This window comes from Portunus trituberculatus, chromosome 46, assembly GCF_017591435.1.
Source record: "Portunus trituberculatus isolate SZX2019 chromosome 46, ASM1759143v1, whole genome shotgun sequence".
In the NCBI taxonomy this organism is placed as follows: Eukaryota; Metazoa; Arthropoda; class Malacostraca; order Decapoda; family Portunidae; genus Portunus; species Portunus trituberculatus.
In genome coordinates, this window is record NC_059300.1 from 7541062 (window position 1) to 7562251 (window position 21190).

At 41.3% G+C, this 21190-nt stretch overlaps 1 protein-coding gene and 1 long non-coding RNA gene across 8 annotated transcripts in view; one reads left to right on the forward strand and one right to left on the reverse strand.

Moving 5' to 3' along the window:
- The window catches only part of LOC123520344 (protein sprint-like), a 392138-nt gene that overhangs the window by 369519 nt on the left and 1429 nt on the right, over positions 1 to 21190 (forward strand). For all 7 annotated transcript variants that reach the window (XM_045282574.1, XM_045282575.1, XM_045282573.1 and 4 more), the window contains 10 exons: positions 3560 to 3700; positions 4184 to 4374; positions 4711 to 4802; positions 7195 to 9633; positions 9756 to 10024; positions 10356 to 10547; positions 12668 to 12799; positions 12943 to 13200; positions 13411 to 13603; positions 20444 to 21190. The exon at positions 20444 to 21190 is cut by the window's right edge and continues 1429 nt beyond it. In XM_045282574.1, the coding sequence (XP_045138509.1) occupies positions 3560 to 3700; positions 4184 to 4374; positions 4711 to 4802; positions 7195 to 9633; positions 9756 to 10024; positions 10356 to 10547; positions 12668 to 12799; positions 12943 to 13200; positions 13411 to 13603; positions 20444 to 20568 (4032 nt within the window). In that variant the 3' untranslated portion in view covers positions 20569 to 21190. The remainder of the gene's footprint in view (positions 1 to 3559; positions 3701 to 4183; positions 4375 to 4710; positions 4803 to 7194; positions 9634 to 9755; positions 10025 to 10355; positions 10548 to 12667; positions 12800 to 12942; positions 13201 to 13410; positions 13604 to 20443) is intronic.
- On the reverse strand, positions 3181 to 13073 carry LOC123520346. Its single transcript, XR_006679240.1, has 2 exons — positions 12937 to 13073; positions 3181 to 3679 (listed from the first exon to the last, which is right to left on the reverse strand). It is a non-coding gene; the product is annotated as an uncharacterized LOC123520346 (long non-coding RNA).

Here is a 21190-nt window from a genome sequence, read left to right on the forward strand (position 1 = left end):
TACATAATTTCTGGGAGCAGCTGAGATATTACATAACACCATGCAGGGCCGCCATTCCAGGAATGTGGTGGTGACGCTCCGGGGTGCCGCAGCCTCCATCACTGGATGGTATCAGGGCAGGCGGGGGGGGGGGGGGGAGGTTGCCGCGCTAGGCCTGCTGCACCCTCTCGCCCTCCCACCTCCCGTTATAGGTATTCAATACGTCACCTCTGACTTGCCGTCGATGACTGTTGAAAAATTACAATAGTCGCGCGTGTTCAGAACCATATCTCCTCTAATGCGTATCTCAGCACCAGTCATATCAGGGAGAATAACGATCAGGGAAAGTAACGATGTCATGAAAGGTGCTGCAACCTGTCAACTTACCGTATATAACGTGTTAAGAATATTTAATGACCTGTTACTTTACTCCTTAATTCGTGAAGCAGATATTCTCGGCTGTGCATGCGGGGCCTCGCGATAATGGCCCGCTCCTTCTGCGCCTTCTTGTTATCATCAGGACTATAGGTTTTACAGTTACAACACAAACATAAGTTGATGGTGATGATAATAATAAAAACGTCGTTTACCCCAAAATTAACCTTTCCACATCCTTCTTCTTCTTCTCTTCTGAAGACGTGTAGTGTTAATGTGGTGACCTGCCCTGTAATGCCTGTCGGGGCGTGCAATGTTATGGCTATCGGAGGAATGAAATATGCGAGTGCCGTTTTTACAGTCGAATCCCACTCAATATCATCCGATCAGTCGTGTTAACTAAAACGTGCGGTAGAAACGACAACAAACCTTGAAGACATAGTGAAGCCGCCATCTTTTGCTTTAAAGCGGCATATGGACCTACTGTTTCCTCATCTGAAAATCGAATTAAGTTTCGAAAAATAAACAACAACACAAAAAACTAAAAGCAACACAAACTCTGCTAAACCCTCACTATTCCCTCATATATGTAGGCTGGAACGTGAGGAGAGAGTGATTAACCGCCGCACAGGAAGAAGGATCTGGGAGACGGAGCAGCGGGCGGTGGCATGGGGAAGTATAGGCAACAGGCAGACCCTGTAATTTCTGTGACAGTGTGATGAGGTACGGGCGGCGATGGGCGGCGGGCCGAGGCGGCAGGGTTAGGTGGAATATGGTAAAGTGGTCCTGCTGAAGTAAATATTTAGAGCGATTCCCTTACGAAGCAGCGGCGACGGTGGAGTGGCGGGAGATGGATGATGATGATGACGGGACCAGGTGGGAGCGGGAAGCAGGGATAGAGCAGCATCCGGGAATTAAGGTCAGATGGATGAAGAAGAAAAAATGTCGATGTAAAAATAATAAAGTTCTTAGAATTTCGTCAAATTCTTGCGCATGAAAAAAGAGAAGTGTATTAATTTTTTTCATATATCGTCGAAAAATTCTTCCTCGTGTAGGAAATGTGTCAAAGTTAGTATTACAAATTTGTTTCAGTGAAGATTGTGACACGGTTTGTAGATAGAGAAGTAGGTGTAATTCACCTCGGTCGCCTGTTGGTCACCCAGCCAGTCTTCCCCATTACGGAGCGAGCTCAGAGCTCATAGACCGATCTTCGGGAGGACTGAGACCACATCAACACACAACACACACCGGGAAAGCGAGGCCACAACCCCGCGAGTTACATCCCGTACCTATTTACTACTAGGTGAACAGGGGCCACACATTAAGAGACTTGCCCACTCGAACCCGGCCCTCTCGATTGTGAGTCAAGCGTGCTAACCACTACATTACGCGGTGTGTATGTGTGTTTCACTGTTTGATCTGCTGCAGTCTCTGACGAGACAGCCAGACGTTACCCTACGGAACGAGCTCAGAGCTCATTATTTCCGATCTTCGGATAGGCCTGAGACCAGGCACACACCACACACCGGGACAACAAGGTCACAACTCCTCGATTTACATCCCGTACCTACTCACTGCTAGGTGAACAGGGGCTACACGTGAAAGGAGACACACCCAAATATTTCCTCACCCGGCCGGGAAATCGAACCCCGGTCCTCTGGCTTGTGAAGCCAGCGCTCTAACCACTGAGCTACCGGGTGTGTGTGTGTGTGTGTGTGTGTGTGTGTGTGTGTGTGTGTGTGTGTGTGTGTGTTTCACTGTTTGATCTGCTGCAGTCTCTGACGAGACAGCCAGACGTTACCCTACGGAACGAGCTCAGAGCTCATTATTTCCGATCTTCGGATAGGCCTGAGATCAGCCACACACCACACACCGGGACAACAAGGTCACAACTCCTCGATTTACATCCCGTACCTACTCACTGCTAGGTGAACAGGGGCTACACGTGAAAGGAGACACACCCAAATATCTCCACCCGGCCGGGTGTGTGTGTGTGTGTGTGTGTGTGTGTATGTGTGTGTGTGTGTGTCGATGCTCTCTGTCTGTGGGGCGACAAGTAGGGAGAGTGGAAGGAATACACGCGGTCTTTTTTAAAACTCTGCGGTGTGTTCACATATACATATAACGTTTGCGCCCCTCCCCCCACACACACATTCTCTCTCTCTCTCTCTCTCTCTCTCTCTCTCTCTCTCTCTCTCTCTCTCTCTCTCTCTCTCTCTCTCTCTCTCTCTCTCTCTCTCTCTCTCTCTCTCTCTCTCTCTCTCTCTCTCTCTCTCTCTCTCTCTCTCTCTCTCTCTCTCTCTCTCTCTCTCTCTCTCTCTCTCTCTCTCTCTCTCTCTCTCTCTCTCTCTCTCACACACACACACACATACGGTAGTTCAGTAGTTAGAGCGCTGGCTTCACAAGCCAGAGGACCGGGGTTCGATTCCCCGGCCGGGTGGAGATATTTGGGTGTGTCTCCTTTCACGTGTAGCCCCTGTTCACCTAGCAGTGAGTAGGTACGGGATGTAAGTTTTTTTTTTTTTTTTTGTGACATTTTACGAGAACAGCTTGTAGTGCTGTAGCCAAGATAGCGGCAAAGAACATCATCATTACCAGCCACTGAATCTTCATCCATCATCCTCGCTCACGGCAGTGCTCGCCTAGTGAAAAGAAACGGTGTCATATATTTTTCCCTGCCCTTTCCTCGGAATCTAGTATTCTCTGACTGATGTGGACAAGTCGTAAATAGCCAGTGATAAATGTTCAGTAGTAGTAGTAGTAATGGTAGTAATAATGGTAGTGGAGAAACTTTTTTGTCGTTTAGTTATATTGGTTCATTTCTTGTTTCATTACTCAGATTTATTTTTGTATTGCATTCAAGTTAACGTACGTACATACATATATACATTCGATTGAAGTTCATCTCGTCCTCCAGAGTCTTTTGTCTTTAGTGTGATTAATACATGATTACTTAAGGGATCTCTTATATTAATTCTTATTTTGCTGAATATACTCATGAATGCCAGTGTGACAATGGTAGTGAAAAATATATTACATTCATGCTCAGGAACCATTGATGTTTTCGTGTGCTTTGTGCCTCACATGAATCTAGATGCTGCTTGTATCAGAGGTAGGGTCACTGTTCATAAGTTCATAATTAGTCTCATAGAGGGCTGATGATATAACTGGTGCCTGACTGAAGCTGGTGGGATCTTGTCTGCAGACTGGCAGCGGGGATGGGTCGGAGTGTGAGCCGTGCCTCATCCAGTTGGAGGAGCGACTCATCAAAAGCTACCCCATCTGGTTCCTACCTGACTTACAGCGATCCGGCGCCGTTCATCTCCTGCAAGGGAAAGACGAAGGGGTGAGTTGCGTCGCCTGTCAGTATTGAGGCACTGAAGGAAGCGTTTGATGTCACATTGTAAATAGTAGCTATTCATGTACCCTGAGTGATAAGTTTACTGTATACATGGACATTAATACAAGTATATTCAAGTCGTTCCAAGTAAATGTATAAGTTTATTTACTGATTTTTTTTAAATTTCTTTAGTAAATCCTTCTTTATCTCTCTCAAATTTATTAGATTACATTTTAACTAGAAATGTATTCATAAACAATTTCTCCCATCTTTAAGAACGAACAATTCTTAAATTAACACTGAAAAGATCTTTAATCTAGAATTCTATACGGTTAAACGCCGCCAACTTATGACATGGGTTCGTTCGGATCAGCTGTCAGGGTTTTTTCATACTAATCAGTATATAAATACTTACTACTGTTTTCTCTTATATAATGTTCCATAGTTGTATGCATACGTCCAAGAAATTCATCATACATTCTTTTTCAGAACTTTATTGTGCGGCAGAGCAGCCAGCTAAACACCCGAGCCCTCAGCGTGCGTCTCCCGCCGGACAAGGGGCCCTACATCCAGCACTATCTCATTGAAATCCATAACGACGGCTCCTCTTACTCGCTCGAAGCTTCTGAAAACCGCTTCGACACCCTTCCCTCGCTTATCGCCTATTACTCTCAGTGCTGGTAAGGATGGAGAGGAGGCTAGACGCTCATCTTGTCTTGCCATTGTACTCCGTATTTGTTTTTTTTCACCCATTCAGTGTATTCCAGGATGAAGGTGTGTGTGTGTGTGTGTGTGTGTGTGTGTGTGTGTGTGTGTGTGTGTGTGTGTGTGTGTGTGTGAAACGTACCCAGGAAGGCCACTCGCATAGATATATATCAGGATTAATTTCCCTTGATGTCAAGTCATGCCTTTCTTGCAATGCACCCTGAGCTCCTGCAGGTAATAGCGGAACGCACTCAGTACGCGGACGATGTAGGAGTGGGTGGCGCCGTCATACCTTCTTATTTTCGTTTCAGCGACGAGTTGCCGGTTCAGCTCAAGCTTCCCCGCACCATCCAGGAGGCCAAGACCCGCCATGAACTCAGCTCTCTATCGCTGCTCGGACAAGGTGAGTACTAAACACTGAAGTCGTCTTGAAATTTAAGAAAAGTGTAAAGGGCCCCATACACGCACAGCTCAGTTCTAGCGAGACGCCGCGGAGTGATGATGGCCTTCCATGGACAAGGATGAACTAAACCTACTTGCAATGCACCCTGAGCTCCTGCAGGCAATAGCGGAACGCACTCAGTACGCGGACGATGTAGGAGTGGGTGGCGCCGTCATACCTTCTTATTTTCGTTTCAGCGACGAGTTGCCGGTTTAAGTCGTCTTGAAATTTAAGAAAAGTGTAAAGGGCCCCATACACGCACAGCTCAGTTCTAGCGAGACGCCGCGGAGTGATGATGGCCTTCCATGGACAAGGATGAACTAAACCTACTTACGACAGTAGCTATTGTAGTGACTCAGTTTTTTTTTTTCTTTAAATGAACACAACTATTGGATGCTGTTGTCTCTTGGAAGTCTCCTATCATCAAAAAGCAAGACATATGCATGCGCAGCCCATATCACCTCATGACAGGCTGACAGCTTTTATTATTTTTTTGCAAACATTTTTTTTTTATTCGCATAGTCTTTTGATTTCATTTTCCAGACATGAATTCATCTAATTGTTTATAAACTCCGTCTGAAAGCGCCGCTCTTCTTCGTGAAGCAGTGTGTGCTTGATGCGGCAGACCTGTTATTAGTACTCATTAGTGCCTCATTCATGACATCTGCTTGCTCCGGTGAATGTCCACGATGTCACGACTACAGTGGCCAATTATTAAATTGTTATACCGGTGAATGTCCACGATGTCACGACTACAGTGGCCAATTATTAAATTGTTATAACGACTGAGTTAATGCAACTGTGTCCCATACCTTGCAGGCAGTATCTCGCCCGAGATCATCCCATGGTAAATATTAAGACAAGGTCATAAGGCACACTGCTCTATTTAACCCAGAACAAACTTGGTGATCTGGTGGAAAAGTGGTTTTCAGAATTATGGGGAAAGCTTGTAAAATATGATATCTAACTAGTGCATAGTATGTATCATAACCAATTAATATATATATATATATATATATATATATATATATATATATATATATATATATATATATATATAATGTACATATATAGGCTGTCAATAAAAAAAAAAAGGCACTATTGGGAAACTTGCACCCGTTAAGGTCGTAGCGCTTGACGCGCCTCCATTGTTTAGGCTTACAAAGCTAGACGCACGAGTGGGACTCGAAACGAGACGCTTTCATGCACTCGGCACCATCAATACCAGAGCTCACTATCTGTAGCAGCAGCAGCCCGGTGACACCGCCACTATCCACACCATCTCCACTAGATCCCTTCTAAAGAGCTAAATTCAGGCTAAGGGTTAGTGGAGACCTTCACTATGTACCTAACTCAACTATAGCTCGCGGCGGCAGCCACCAGCCACCTTAATTAAGTAGTTTAAACAATAGCGCTCTCTCTCTCTCTCTCTCTCTCTCTCTCTCTCTCTCTCTCTCTCTCTCTCTCTCTTTTAACTCTGTCCCAACGTACCACGCAAGTGGTTAGGTAATGCCAGGTTTGATTAGCGTCTCTGAGGAGTTGGGTTAGTGAGTAGAGCGGCGCGTTTCTTGATACAGTATTTACCCATGAATCTCTCTAAATAGTAAATGAACTGAGGAGGAGGAAGAGGTTTGATGGGAAGAGACATAGTTAATACTGCATGCTAGGTTCCCGAAGTGTTGCACGGCTTCAATCATTCACTGTTGTGCAATATTTTTGAGCCATGTAAACGATAATATGGCATACTCAAGAAGCATGTGAAAATTGGGTAGTCCCCCCCAAGAAACCGTCCCGCGCGCTCACCTCGATTCCCAGCTCCCACTTCGTAGCTGCTCCACCCAGCTGAATTGACGTCACATATATGAAGCCACGCTATTGGTCAACACACACACACACACACACACACACACACACACACACACACACACACACACAACTAAAAATGGCCACTTATAGGAGAGATGTGAAAAAATATAGCTTCCCTCATAGAAGGGTGGAGGCATGGAATAGTTTAGACGTGGAAGTGGTCAACGCAAGGAATATTCATGATTTTAAGAAAAAGCTGGACATTAATAGATATGGAGACGGGACAACACGAGCATAGCTCTTTTCCCGTATGTTACAATTAGGTAAATTAGGTAAATACACACACCAATAACAGCTGGTATGTAGAAATATAATCAGAGAAAGCCTATGATATAATGTATGCTTTTGAAGAGAATAATGAGGTTCAATAATATACGAAAGATGTTTAGATATTGTTTAGATTAATACTTAGGAATTTACAGCTATTCAAGGGAAAATATAGTCTACAAATCCTTGCCAATATTACTCTACCATCATTTCCTTTCAGAATTTTGGGGAACAGTGATGGCCAGCCCCACAGCCAGCACCCCAACAGCTGAGAGTCACCACAGCAATGCCCCAACACCTTCCCCACGACCTCATGACCTGTCCTTCAGCAGTTTTGGAAAAGGCGGTGTTACACGAGGAACGTCCTCCACCAGTCTACTGTCTCCACAAACACTTGCAGGAGTGTGTGCCTCTGGAGGGTCATTAGGCAGCTCTGTTGGAGGCTCCACATCACCACTCACACCAGTAAGACCAGCTCCTCCACTACCATCTCCAGGGGACCGCTCATCCCTTAACTTGAACTTGGCCCCTCTTGAAGAGTTCTTGAAGGATCAGCCAACATTCACATCCTTCCGTTCCCAACCTGCCACTCCAGTCAGTCAACTAAAGCCCAGCACTCCGAGCACAAAACCAGTACCTCCTCCACGCTCCAGTCCGCCTGGTGTGCAGCGGACCAGCCAAATTAGTCCACCAAGCTCACAGAGATTGCAAAGCAAGCCTGTGCCTGCAGCTAGGTTCAGCCCACCCATAGGATCTGACATAGGAACCCCCACCAGTGAAAATGGGGAGTTAGTTTCACGTCAAATCCAAGCACCAGTGCCACCCCCTCGCTGGGCTCGACCTTGCATAACGACATCACCATCAAACATTACTGTCACTACCACCTTAACTCTAAATGTCAATCAAGTGAAAGCTCTTCCACTGCAGGTTGATGAAAGTCAGGAAGGAATGACAGTTCATATATCAAATCTTGAAATTTCTCCAAGTAGTAGTAATACCACCCCATCAAATGCTCTTAGCTCAACACCCAATGGCAACCAAAGTGGAACATTAAATGGTTACAGAGATGGCCTTCATTTGCAGATTCGACAACAGATAACGTCACCCCAGAGTACCCCCTGTACTCCCTGTGGACCAAGCACCCCACTTGGTGAGGAGGGGATGTCAAGGGTCAGAATGAGGAATGGGAAGCGTGACAAAAGGAGACATTCCAACCATTACCATGAGGCAAACATTATTGACAGTAATGCCTTGTATTGTAGATCTTCTGTTGTGGACAAAATGAGTGACTATGAGGATTTGTGGTCTAGTCCTCCTCGTGAAATCCCTTCAACACCAAGTCCATCTCAGCCCAAAATGTTAACTTTTAAACCTCGTAATGAAATTTCAAAGTCAATGGGGGATTTGAGTGAAATAGCAAAAAATCCAAAATCAACACACTTTACTTACAATGCAGACACTAATGTTGGTGATGGGAGTACTGGTAATGAAAAGAATGGCAATGGCAACAGCACAGATTCTATCAGCTCTTACCGGAAAAATTCCAGTCCCTTCTACATGGAACCAGCAGATGCTTTAAAGGAATTACAGCCACAAGCGAGAATAAACAAGGCCTCAAATGTATTGCCAAAAAAAGTAAACAATCGCTATTCAGACTCTAACATCCAATGGAAGACCAGAAAAAGCCACAACTCACTAGGTATCATAGACTCTAATGAAGATTTACCTTCAACATCCAGCACAGAAAATCTTGCAAATGGGAGAACAAATGAAATAAGTAATATCAAAACAGAAGAGGAGACCAATAGAAACATTGAAAATGAAAAGAATAAACTCAATGCAAGGCATTTAACCAATGGCCAGGGACGAAATGAAGTACGGAGGCATTCCAGACTTGGGGGCCGAGGAAAGCCCATAGTGCCGCCAAGAATTGGCATTGATTCTCATGCGTCAAATGGAGACCAGAGTGCAGACATTGGTTGTCACTTGGCATCCTCTTGGGAGTACCATCTTCATGGTTCAGATACAGAGGACATATCAGGTGGTGAGAGCAGATTCCCTGTAGATGATAATGGAGAGTCTGATAGTGTAATCATACCTGGAGAAAGAACTGTTCAGGATTTGATCTCTGAAAAACATCCTGATCTAATGCCATCAGATGCACATTCCATAGCACCAAGCTCTGTAACACGCATCAGTGAGTACGACAATGTTGGCAGTCATGGTGCCAGTTTTCGTACGGAGGACCAACACCAGAAGGCTCCAAACCACAAAACCTCTCGCAGCATCCTTCCTGAGGAGCGTATCCATCCACCTCTTCCAACTCATTACTTCCCCTCAACTGTTAGTGACTCAGGCACAGAGTTTTCTGAACCTTGGGATTCACGCAAGTGGGAGCCCTTCATGCATTCTGAGGACGATTCGTCTGTGGACCATTATCCACGTAGCTTGACAGCAACTCCAGCTCTGTGCACCAACACACTTGAAGACTCTGACATGGGTGGTGCTGGAGTCACTGATACAGACTCCTTTGTTCATGTGATTGGTGGTGAGAATGTAGCTGTTAGTGATGATGATGATGCTGGATCCATTTCAGGAACACCTACCCTATCCCTTGCTCATGCTCACAACCTTGATACACAGCAGCGCTCAAGAATAAGTAAGTAAGAACTATTGTTTCTTTTATTGTAGTGCATTAGTCAAAGTCATGTGTGATATAGTGTCTCTAAAAAGAAAAGGTTAATACCAGATTAATAAAATAACACCTATTGTATTTTATAGTGTCTCCTCAGCTCTTGGCTTTAAGACACAGACAAGATGCTGAGAATGGTGTTGCGATAAGAGCATATGCCGTGGATCTGGGCAATGATACATCAACAACCTTCAGTCAGGCAGTGAGCAACTTCATTACTTGTACCTTGGAGAGCCCTGAGAAGGACCCAGCCATTGTCACTCGCAATGTGCGGCAGTTCATGTCAGGGATGAAGAATTATTTAGTGACAAGTGGAGAGAAGGAGTTTGAAGCAATTGTAAAGAAACAACAGAGTAATGTAAGTCTTAATGTCACTATCTTAGTAGTACATAGGGGCACTTGATTTAGTGAAAAATGATTTGCATTTTCCTTCCAGAATTAGTAAACTTTGTAATAATATAGTTATCTTCAAATATTGAATGAAGTATTTAAATCAAGTTTAAATTCTTTAAAAGTCTTTCATAGTGTGTATGATTTTTTGCATAAAATTTTCATTGATAAACTATATGAACAATAAGCCAAAACATTTCAGTACCAGATAGAGTATCTAAATTTGCTGTTTCTGTAGTAATTTACAATTGTACACTTTTTTTGTTAATGAATTTTCACAAGGTACATTTTCATTGCAGCTTAAAGCAACAGAATTTCTAAATTTGGATGCCATCCTGGAGGATGTCTTGGTTCGCCTTGTGTTGCGGCCATTGTGGAACCACATCAACAAACTCTTTGTGGATGCATACTCTGCCAATGGCTCCATCCAGCAGTTGGCCACCAACATGAAGTATGCCCGCTCACAGCAGTACATTCGGCTTGGGATAAAGGTTAGTTGCATAGACTGGCTCTTGTTTTACTGCTTAGTTTTGCATTGGAATATCATTACCAGTGAGACCAAGGTGCTGTGCAAGGTTGCAAGATTGCTATCTGGTGGTTATTAAAAGAAAAATAGCAGCCAGAGATATCCCTCCTTGAACTGGTATTTCAATCCATGTGTTATCCAAACATTGTTTTTCTTGGTATACTTTACAAAAGTAGACAAAGTTTTTACTTCTCCAATGCACTGTTTTCTTCCTCATTTAGTGACGCAGTTAAAGATTATGCTTTTGTATATGTAGAGAAGAAGGTAAAAAATAAGCTATATTTATATAGATATGGTTGATCAGTGGGTGGAAGAGGATCACTTCCATCTAAAATGAGTGAGGTGTAAGTACATACTGAATGATATGAAAGAAGTGATGATAGGAGAATAAAGGTTAGAACATGCAAAGATCAAAAGAGGATGTAGATGAATAGACACTTCTGTTGTAGCCACAATCGCAATTGCCTGGGTGGAATTTGGGCATTTGTTTCACACATGTTCCCAGATTGTAAACATTGTGTGTAGTGGATCTTTGTCAACACTAATCTAAGCTTGTGTAATAGACTTGAGAACATATTAGGCTACTTAGCTGGAGTGGTAGTAAGAATGTTAGTTAAAGTGCAGTGTGAATGGTGACTAATAGAAATCCCATGTCTTGTCTCATAGGAATTTAAGTTGTACATATATACCTGGGACAGCTAGCCAAGGGTATAAAAATGATAAAAAAAAAAAAGTTACATCAAACCGTGTGCCAGTTCCCAAACAGGGATAAAAGAGTTAGCTCAGAGAATGTGATAAATATCTTGAAACCTCTCTCTTAAATGAGTTCAGCTCTTGGAAATACAGAAGCAGGCATGAGTTCCAGAGTGTACCAGAGAAAGTGATAAATGACAGAGTACACTGATTAACTAACTCTTGCATTAAAGAGGTGGACAGAATAGGGGTGAGAGAAAGAAGTCTTGAGCAGGAAGGCCATGGGAGGAGAGGAGGCATGCAGTTGACATGAAAATAGCAGTAGAAAATAGTAAGAGATGCAACATTATGGTGATGAGAGAGATGTGAAGTTTCTAGTTAAGATCATAAGTAAAGGACAGACTGTGGATATTTAGTGTAGAAAAGGGGAAATAATTGAGTCATTGAAAAATGGATAGTTATCTGGAAGGCTATGTCGAGTTGATAAGTGGAGAAATTGAGTTTTGAGGTATTGAACAATACTGAGTTTTATCTTTTTTTTCATGTAAGAGGGAAAAACTGACCAAGGATAAAACAAATTAGTAAAAACGAAGAAGGACCACTTAGTTGCCAGTCCCCATCCCCTATCAAATTTTTGAGAGATCATTCTATGATCTGTTTACTACTTAAAGGGTCATCTCTGAAAAGAGATGACATCATCAGCATATGAATGTGGATAAGACAGGAAGTTTGGTTTAGATCATTGATGATTATATAATAGGAAGATTGTGGGTGACAAGACAGAAACCCCAAATTAAATAATTTAGAAGAATAAGAGTGGCCATCTAGCAACCCCAAATTAAATAATTTAGAAGAATATGAGTGGCCATCTAGCAACCCCAAATTAAATAATTTAGAAGAATAAGAGTGGCCATCTAGCATAGCCCATTCTATTGCTGCTGAGGAAATTTGAGATGAAGTAGGATGGTAGTTTGGAGATCAAAGTTTTGTTTATCTATATCTAAGTATCCATATCTGATGTTTTTTTTCAGAGTTCTCCAAAGCAATGACCATGACAAAATATCTGCACTTGATTCTTATCTTCTCATTTATTCTTTCCAAATATTTCCAATCCTCCATTCCAGTCCCATCTCCCACAACATCTCTCTAGTATACTACTTCATGCACCTCTTTCAACATTGGTCAGACTGCCTTGAAGGGGTCTAATTGTCTCCTAACCATTTCACTTTAATAAAACTGTTTTGACAATTTCATGATTCATGCAAATCTGAAGAGACTGACTGATTATTTATGGCATTACTTGAGTACATAACATAGTAAAATTCTTAAAATCAAATGCATAGAGCTGACACTTACTGGGCTAAGCAATTAAAAATTTCAAATCTTTTACAGGCTGAATTATCGCCACCCAGTGGAGCTTCTTTGGATACCATCCGTAGCTTATTGACACGCATGCAGAAAGTTTATGCTCCAAGAGAAAAACTGGAATCTCTCTTGGCAACTATTTCACATATTTATCAAGCTGTAAGTATTTACTACCCTTTCTTTCCTCAGTCAATGTTGTTTAGTTAAGTACTAACTTACAGCACTGGACTACAACAACACTGAGAAATAGTACCAGTAAATATTAAAAATTTTGATATTGTATTTAATTTACTTACTTTCAGATGTATGAGAATGGAAACACTTCTGGTTCAGGTGATGCTGATGACCTTGTGCCCATGATCATGTGGGTCTTGTGTCAGTCAGGGATGGTCTCTGCAGAAGTAGAAGCAGACTACATGTGGGGTCTCCTGCTCCCCAGTGCTTCGTCTGGAGAAGCCTCGTACTATCTGGAAGCCTTCCACTCTGCTATTCATGCACTCAAGAACCTCGCTCCATCACCTGAGCCTTCACCTGGAAACAGCCTGGATTCTGTCAAACCGGTAATTTATGATAATTTCATAATTGTAGTGCTTATAGCCTATATTCATTTCAAATCATTAATTTTTGTTTATATAGAGTATTGTGAACTTGTTAATATAAAAAGTGTAAAATATCTTATTTGCAAATTTACTGCAACCAGGGATTTGGGGAGATTTAAAAAAAGGTCTCAGAATAATTATTCATAGATTTACAAATTTATTCCTTTCCAGGATGTATCAGTGGTGTCAGATCAAGGCATCATGAAGATAGTAATTCCTGATGAGAAGAATGGAAGCATAGTGACACGCACATTACCTATTCGCCCAGCAACCACCACTCGGGAGGTGTGCAAAATGATGGCTCATAAACTCAAAGTTACAAATCCACAAGATTACGGACTCTACAAGCTTGTAGATGGTCTAGGTAAGTGAATATCATACGATTCATAAAAGTGATAACAAATTTGAGTATACAGGGTTAAACATGAATTTGTGCAGAAGCAGAAATACTCAGAAAAATGTTGTATACATTTTAGGGTCTCCATTATATATTTGCAAAGTGCACTACAAAAAAAACTTGAATGTCTTGCTACCACCTAGAGTGCCTTGGGATGATGCATCATGAAGAACAACAATAACATGCTGCAACTTGTTCTGCATCCTGCTAAAATAATTTTTTTTCTCTCTCTCTCTCTCTCTCTCTCTCTCTCTCTCTCTCTCTCTCTCTCTCTCTCTCTCTCTCTCTCTCTCTCTCTCTCTCTCTCTCTCTCTCTCTCTCTCTCTCAAGCTTTGTTTTCCATGCAGTGCTTTTTTGTTTTTCTGATGTAACAAGGGTCCACTGTGTATTATTTATCATTTTGATTTCTTTGTTTTGATTTCTTTGGAAAATGAAAATTTCTTTTTGTATATAATCCAAATACCATGCTAATTGCATTTTTGCTTTTGGTGTTTTCTTTTGTCAAATCCATTATTAATTGGATTTTCGTTCTATTTAAATCAGGAAAATTATTTCAAAATACAAGATTTTCAGGATACAACCAATGAAATTTGTAACCTGATACATGATTGTATCACAATTCCTCTCCTTCCTGACCTGTCATAAGCAAAAGCTTGACTTGTCCTGTATGCTATTCCCCAACTGCCCCAATTCCTTGAAGTCACTGTGGTATAAAAAGGCAGTTTCACTTTTTTGGATTTACTAAGCTCAATGTGCTATTCACTGTTGGTATAAAAAGGCAGTTTCACTTTTTTGGATTTACTAAGCTCAATGTGCTATTCACTGTTGAAAAGATCAAATTTTGACATAATACAAGAAAATGAAAGAAACAGCAAAAATGCATTATTATGCTTGTTGCATGCAGTATTTCCAGCATGAAACATACTTGTGTACTTTTACCTATCATATATGCCAATCAAGGTATCTACTACATGCATAGTGTTCAGCTGAATGTAGCAATCCTCTCAGGTCTGACCGAGTGTAGGGCTGCTCCACCCATACTTATTTGAGTCTGTCTTGAGGTCGTCAGTATTTTTCACATTTATGTTTCAGAAACATATCTTAAATATTTCACTACATTTTATGGAAACATGCCCACAAAAGGTACTTTAAAACCTTCTGTCACTTTGTTTCTGCCCAGAATCATGCCAAGTCTGTTCTTCAACTTACCAAACACTCCTTTCATAAATAGAAAATTTCAAAATCTTTCAAATTCCAACTCCCCTCAAGACTTCTGGCTTATGGTCAAAAACATCTCCAATAATTTTACATAAGAAAAAGAGGGAAGCTGCAAGAGGCTGCCAGGCCTACACGTGGCAGTCCCCATGTGATTAAAGCTACCTAATTACATCTATTGTCCCAGTCCATGAACTTATCTAATCATCTTTTAATAGCTCCTTATTGATTCAGCCCTGACTACATGGCCACTGAGACTGTTCCACTCATCAACCACACTGTTTGAAAACCAATTTCTTTCCTAAAGCTGAATTTTTTCCATTTTCTTCCCTAAACCCATTATTTCTGGTTCTGTCCCCGCTACTGATCCTAAGAACTTAGTGCATGTCCGCTTTGTTAAAACCCTTATACGACTTAAGTACTTCTATATCAGGTCTCCTCTTAATCTACGTCTTTCTAAGAATGCAGATTGATAGTTTTTCAGTCTCACTTCGTAGGGAATATCCCTCATTCCCTGTATCTTTTAGTCATCCTCCTTTGCACCGACTCCAACTGAGTTATATCCTTCCTATAATGTGGGGACCAGAATTGTACTGCATAGTCAAGATGTGGCCTGACCAGCACCAAGTATATAATTTTAGTATTACTTCAGGACTCCTGCTTTTAACACTTCTAAAAATGAAACCTAATACTCTATTCGCCTTATTTCTGGCCTCAATACATTGCTTCCTTGTACCGAGATCAGAGCTAACTATGACTCCTAAATCTTTCTCATACTTGGAACTTCCTAGTGCCACGTTATCTATCTATTGTGTACCTATTGCTTGGATTATCTCTACCTACGCTCAGTACCCTGCACTTGTTAATATTGAACTGCATTTGCCATCTATCTGTCCATTCTTTCATCCTATCCAAGTCAGCCTGCAAAGCCTTGGCATCCGAATCGGACCTAATTAATCTACCTATCTTTGTGTCGTCTGCAAATTTACTGATATCACTATTAATTCCACTATCCAAGTCATTGATATATATTAGAAATAATAATGGCCCTAAAACTGAGCCCTGTGGCACCCACTAACTACTTTTCTTCCCACCACTTGGAATTGATCCATTAATTACTACCCTCTGTTGCCTGTCATCTAACCACGCTTTAATCCAGCCTAATATTCTTCCCTCTTTACCATGTGCTCTTCTAACCTTTTTAAGAGCCTCTGGTGAGGTACCTTGTCAAAGGATTTACTGAAATCCAAGTATAGAATGTCAAAATTATCACTCTTATCTCAACAAGTTTGTTGTAAGACATGACTTTCCCTTTGTAAAATCCATGTTGTGTTTTATTTATCAAGCTGTGTTTGTCCTGGTGTTCCTTAATGTTTTTTGCTATTATTGATTCCATTAATTTTCCTTCTTAAATATGGGAACCACATTAGCTTCTCTCCACTTTATCAGTATCTCACCTGACTCCAGTGACATCCTAAAAGTGCCACAAAAGGCTCACTTGTGGCTTGCTGATGACTCCCTTGCATTCCTTTAGAGCCCTTAGATACTTCATCAGGTCCTGGTGATTTGAATTTCTTTAGTTTATCTATCTCCTGTTCTACCATCCCTTTAGTTATATGAATATCTGTCAGCTTTTCACTGTCCTCTGCCCTAATTATCTGTTCGCTATCTGGGATTTCCTTTGTGTTCTCTCGTGGGTTAAGACAGTTAAAAAAATACTCGTTCATAATTCTACTAATCTTTTCCACAGAACTAACCTCTCCCCATTTGCTCTCCTTAGGGCACCTATTTCTTCTCTGCTTTTTGTCTTATATAACTGAAAAAATCCCTTGGGGTCCGTCTTTGCTTGACTGGTTACCCTAAACTCATATTCACTTTTAGCCTTCCTTGTTAACCTCCTAACTGTTCTTACTAATTCATGGTATACTGGCCTTATAGCCTCATCTCCAGCTTTTAGCCTCTTATATATATTCCTCTTTTGTCCTATGCATCACTGTAATCTGTCTGTCATCCAGTTATGGTTGTTGCTTTATGATTTTATTGTTCTATATGGAATGTTAGCTATCTGATCCTCTGTATAAATTTCACCAAACCTCAGCTGATCGGGATACCTCTCATGTCCTAGTCCAGCTCCCACCACTGCCTCACTCACTCTATCCCCTCTGACTTCGCACCTCACCTCTCTTCTCTGATCTTGCCTTACTTCTACTTACCTGACTATCTCTGCCTTCCCTTTGCCAGAGGAGTCCTTGTAAAAACCCCCCTTAATCCCTCGAAATTAGCCTTCCTGAAGTCAGGTACTTTCTTGTTCTTTATCTAAAAGTTTCATGCCATTTCAATGTATAGTACCTTATTTCTTTGTGATCGCTGTTACCTAGCTGGCCACCAACCTCCACCTGCGTAACTGCCTCCTCCCTGTTTGTCAGAATTAAATCTAGAATATTATTTCCCCATGTGGGTTCTAAAATGACTTGCTTTAAAAAATTATCCTGTATGACCATAATGAACTCATTTGCTTCCCTGTTACCCACCATCAAGCTCCAATCAACATTCCTATAGTTAAAATCTCCTACCACACATACCTTACTGTACCTGGCTGCTCTATTTATTTCCTCCCATAGGGAAGAGTTTATTTGGTCTGAAGCATTTGGTGGCCTGTACACTAAACCCATTACTACTGATTGAGACCCGTCCTTAATATCTACCCATAGAGACTGTTTTGCTATCTGTCTTAATTCTGCTGTTTATGCAACATTGCAGTGTGTCCTTGACGCACAAGGGCACTTCTCCCCTTCTGTTTTCCCTATCCTTATGAAAAAGTGTATAACCATCAATTTTCACCTCCTGATCAAATACCTTCCCTGACATATCTAACCAGGTTTCTGTTAATGCAATTATATAAAAATTTTCAACACAAGCTTGCTCCTCTCAGCAAATCTATCTTATTTGAAATACTCCTACAGTTTGTGCAATACACATTTAAACTATTCTTTGCATTCATTAAGCTGGTTACTTTTCTACATTTGACTATTCTCTCCTCCCTATGGATCACCAAAGTCCCTTCCCTCTCCTGACTAACGAGAAAAGCACTGGAGTGCATTTAACTCGCCTTCAAGTGTCCCAGCCAAAACACAAACACCTTGGTGTGATAAATGCACTCCATCCCTGGCATACAAGGTGTCTTTGCCGTAAAAGAGGTCCCAGTTATTGATGAATGCCCATCCATTGCTCCTGTAGTGATCTGCAAGTCTGCAATTCACTGCAATAACCTTCAATAGCCATTTACCTCCCAGTCACCTCCTTGGCAACACACCACATACCACAGGGCTTACTTCTTCATCTTTCCCTCCTTTATTTCATTCTGATGGCACAACTGCCATCAGCCATCACATCTGTCTACAAAGCTGAACTCCTTCTCTAAACCTTTGCTAATAACTCCACCTTGGATGATTCTGGGCTTGTTCCTCCCTCTCCTCCTCCCTCTGACTATTTCATGCCTACAGGTAAGGTTCTTTGTAATGATGTTTTCCATGCCCTCACTGACCTAAACCCTTGGAAGGCTACTTATGGACATGATGGTGTCCCTCCTATTGTTCTCAAAAACTGTGCTTCCATGGTTGCACCTTGCTTGGTCAAACTCTCAACTATGTCTATCAACTTTTATACCTTTCCTTCTTGCTGGAAGTTGGCCTACACTCAGCCTGTTCCTAAAAAGGATGACTGTTCTAATCCCTTAAACTACCATCCTATAGCTTTAATCTCTTGCTTGTCTAAAGCTTTTGATAGAGTCTGGCACTTTATCTCAAGTTTCCTTTCCTACTGTTCTATTGCAGCCATGGTAAATGGCCACTGTTCTTCTACTTAATCTATTAACAGTGGTGTTCCTCAGGGTTCTGTCCTGTCACCCACTCTCTATCATTCATTAGTGATCTTAACCAAACTTTTTGCTCTATCCACTCTTACACTGATGAACACTGATGATACCACCTTACACTTTTCCAAGTCTTTTCAGAGACAACCAACTTTTCAGGAAGTCAACAGATCACGCTTTAATCTCTTGCTTGTCTAAAGCTTTTGATAGAGTCTGGCACTTTATCTCAAGTTTCCTTTCCTACTGTTCTATTGCAGCCATGGTAAATGGCCACTGTTCTTCTACTTAATCTATTAACAGTGGTGTTCCTCAGGGTTCTGTCCTGTCACCCACTCTCTATCATTCATTAGTGATCTTAACCAAACTTTTTGCTCTATCCACTCTTACACTGATGAACACTGATGATACCACCTTACACTTTTCCAAGTCTTTTCAGAGACAACCAACTTTTCAGGAAGTCAACAGATCACGCAGGGATGCCACAGAACATCTCTTTTCTGATCTTTCTATCAACTTGACACAACCTTCCAGACAACTATCCTCTCTTCTTCAGTGACACTCAACTGTCCCTATCTTCTACACTGAATATCCTTGGCCTGTCCTTTACTCATAATCTAAACTGGAAACGTCACATCTCATCTCTTGCTAATACAGCTTCTATGAAGTTAGGTGTTCTAAGGTATCTCTGCCAGTTTTTCTTGACCCTCCAACTGCTGCTAATTCTGTATAAGGACCTTATCCATCCTTACATGGAGTACTCTTCACATGTTTGGGGGGCTTCCACTCACACAATTTTGTTAGATAGGGTGGAATCAAAAGCTTTTCGTCTCATCAACTCCCCTCCTCAGCCTCTTTCTCACCACCAGAATGTTGCATCTCTTGCTATTTTTAATCACTGTTTTCATGCTAACTGCATGCCTCCCCTCTTCCTACAGCCAAGGTGTACAAGGTTTTCTTCTTCCTCTCATCCCTATTCTGTCCAACTCTAATACAAGAGTTAACCAGTGTTCTCAATCATCCATACCTTTTTTTTTATTTATACCAAGTGGGCTTTTCACGGGAATTTATGAGCTAAAGGGGTACCTCCTATCTGAAAGCCCACCCGCTAGGAAACCATTGCCCCGGATGAGAAAGCCCAACCTACACTCGGACCGTGGACAGGATTCGAACCCGTGCGCTTGGAGACCCTCAGATCCCAAAGCACGCATGGTTCCACTGTACCACGGTTTGGTAAACTCTGGAACTCTATGCCTGCTTCTGAATTTCCATTTTCCTATGACTTGACTTGTTTTAAGAGGGGAAAGGTTTCAAGACATTTTTGTCCCTGAGTTTCGGATAACTCTTATCGTCTGTAAGGGAACTGGCAATCCAATGGACATTTTCTTTTAGGCCAGCTTCCTCTTCCATAAAAAAAAAGAAAAAAATGTTTTCCTAGTTATCCCATCATTGACATTTTCTTAAGATATGGTGTAATATATTAACCCAGTTATCTCTTCATATTAAGACCAATTTTAACTATAAGAAACATTAAAGGTTATGAAGGCCACTGATATATTTATCAGATGTCATACTGTAATGAATTGCAAATCATATTGTATTTTAGATTACAAAAAGATACATGTAATTTCACAACTGATATCTTGATTTTAGTTCATAACAGCTAATATATTTCAACTGTGTTTGTATCATAAGATTCTCACAGGAAACTCTGTCTCTTACAGAAAGTCTTCTGGCTGACAATGAATGTCCACACAAAGTGAAATCTGACCTCTCCGCCAGTGGCTTCCACTGTACGTTTGCATTCAAGCGCATGGATGCCAAAATTGCTTGGCCAATACTCACCTGATCAGATTAATATAATTGCCTGATCTGAATATAATTGATCACGATCTGAAGCACATCACCAAGAAAATATCTCACTCAGTGAATTGTCTGCAGTGTTCCAGATGATGCATGTGTGGTGACAAATTACTTAGTGATGTAAACATTAGATTAAAACTATAAGATCTGAAGGGAAGGAATATATCCCTAGACTGCAGCTCTGAGTCTTTGCCCTTGAAGTTGGAGACACTGATATGGTGTGCTGAAGTAAAATTTAATATTTTACAACAAGTAAGAAGGTATGGCAAGAACATTTTTTTAAATTCATGTAAATGATATGTAAAACAGTTTGTAAAGACTTTTTCCAATACTGCCAGGGCATTAATTTGAATGAAGGAAACCATCTCAGGAAAGAAAATAATCAAGTTAACTATTTTTCTTTCCTTGTAGATGTGCAATCTTCAACAGAGTAAGAACACAACTCTATCTTTTGTACCAGATCAAACGTTTCATACCACTCCCAGGACTCAATGTAAAATATATTTTGTTATTGTTATTTCTCCCATGAAACTTTATAGAACACTTAATGTTTATTTAGGTACCAGTCCTTATTAGTAGTACCATATATCTTCAGAAAATATAACTAT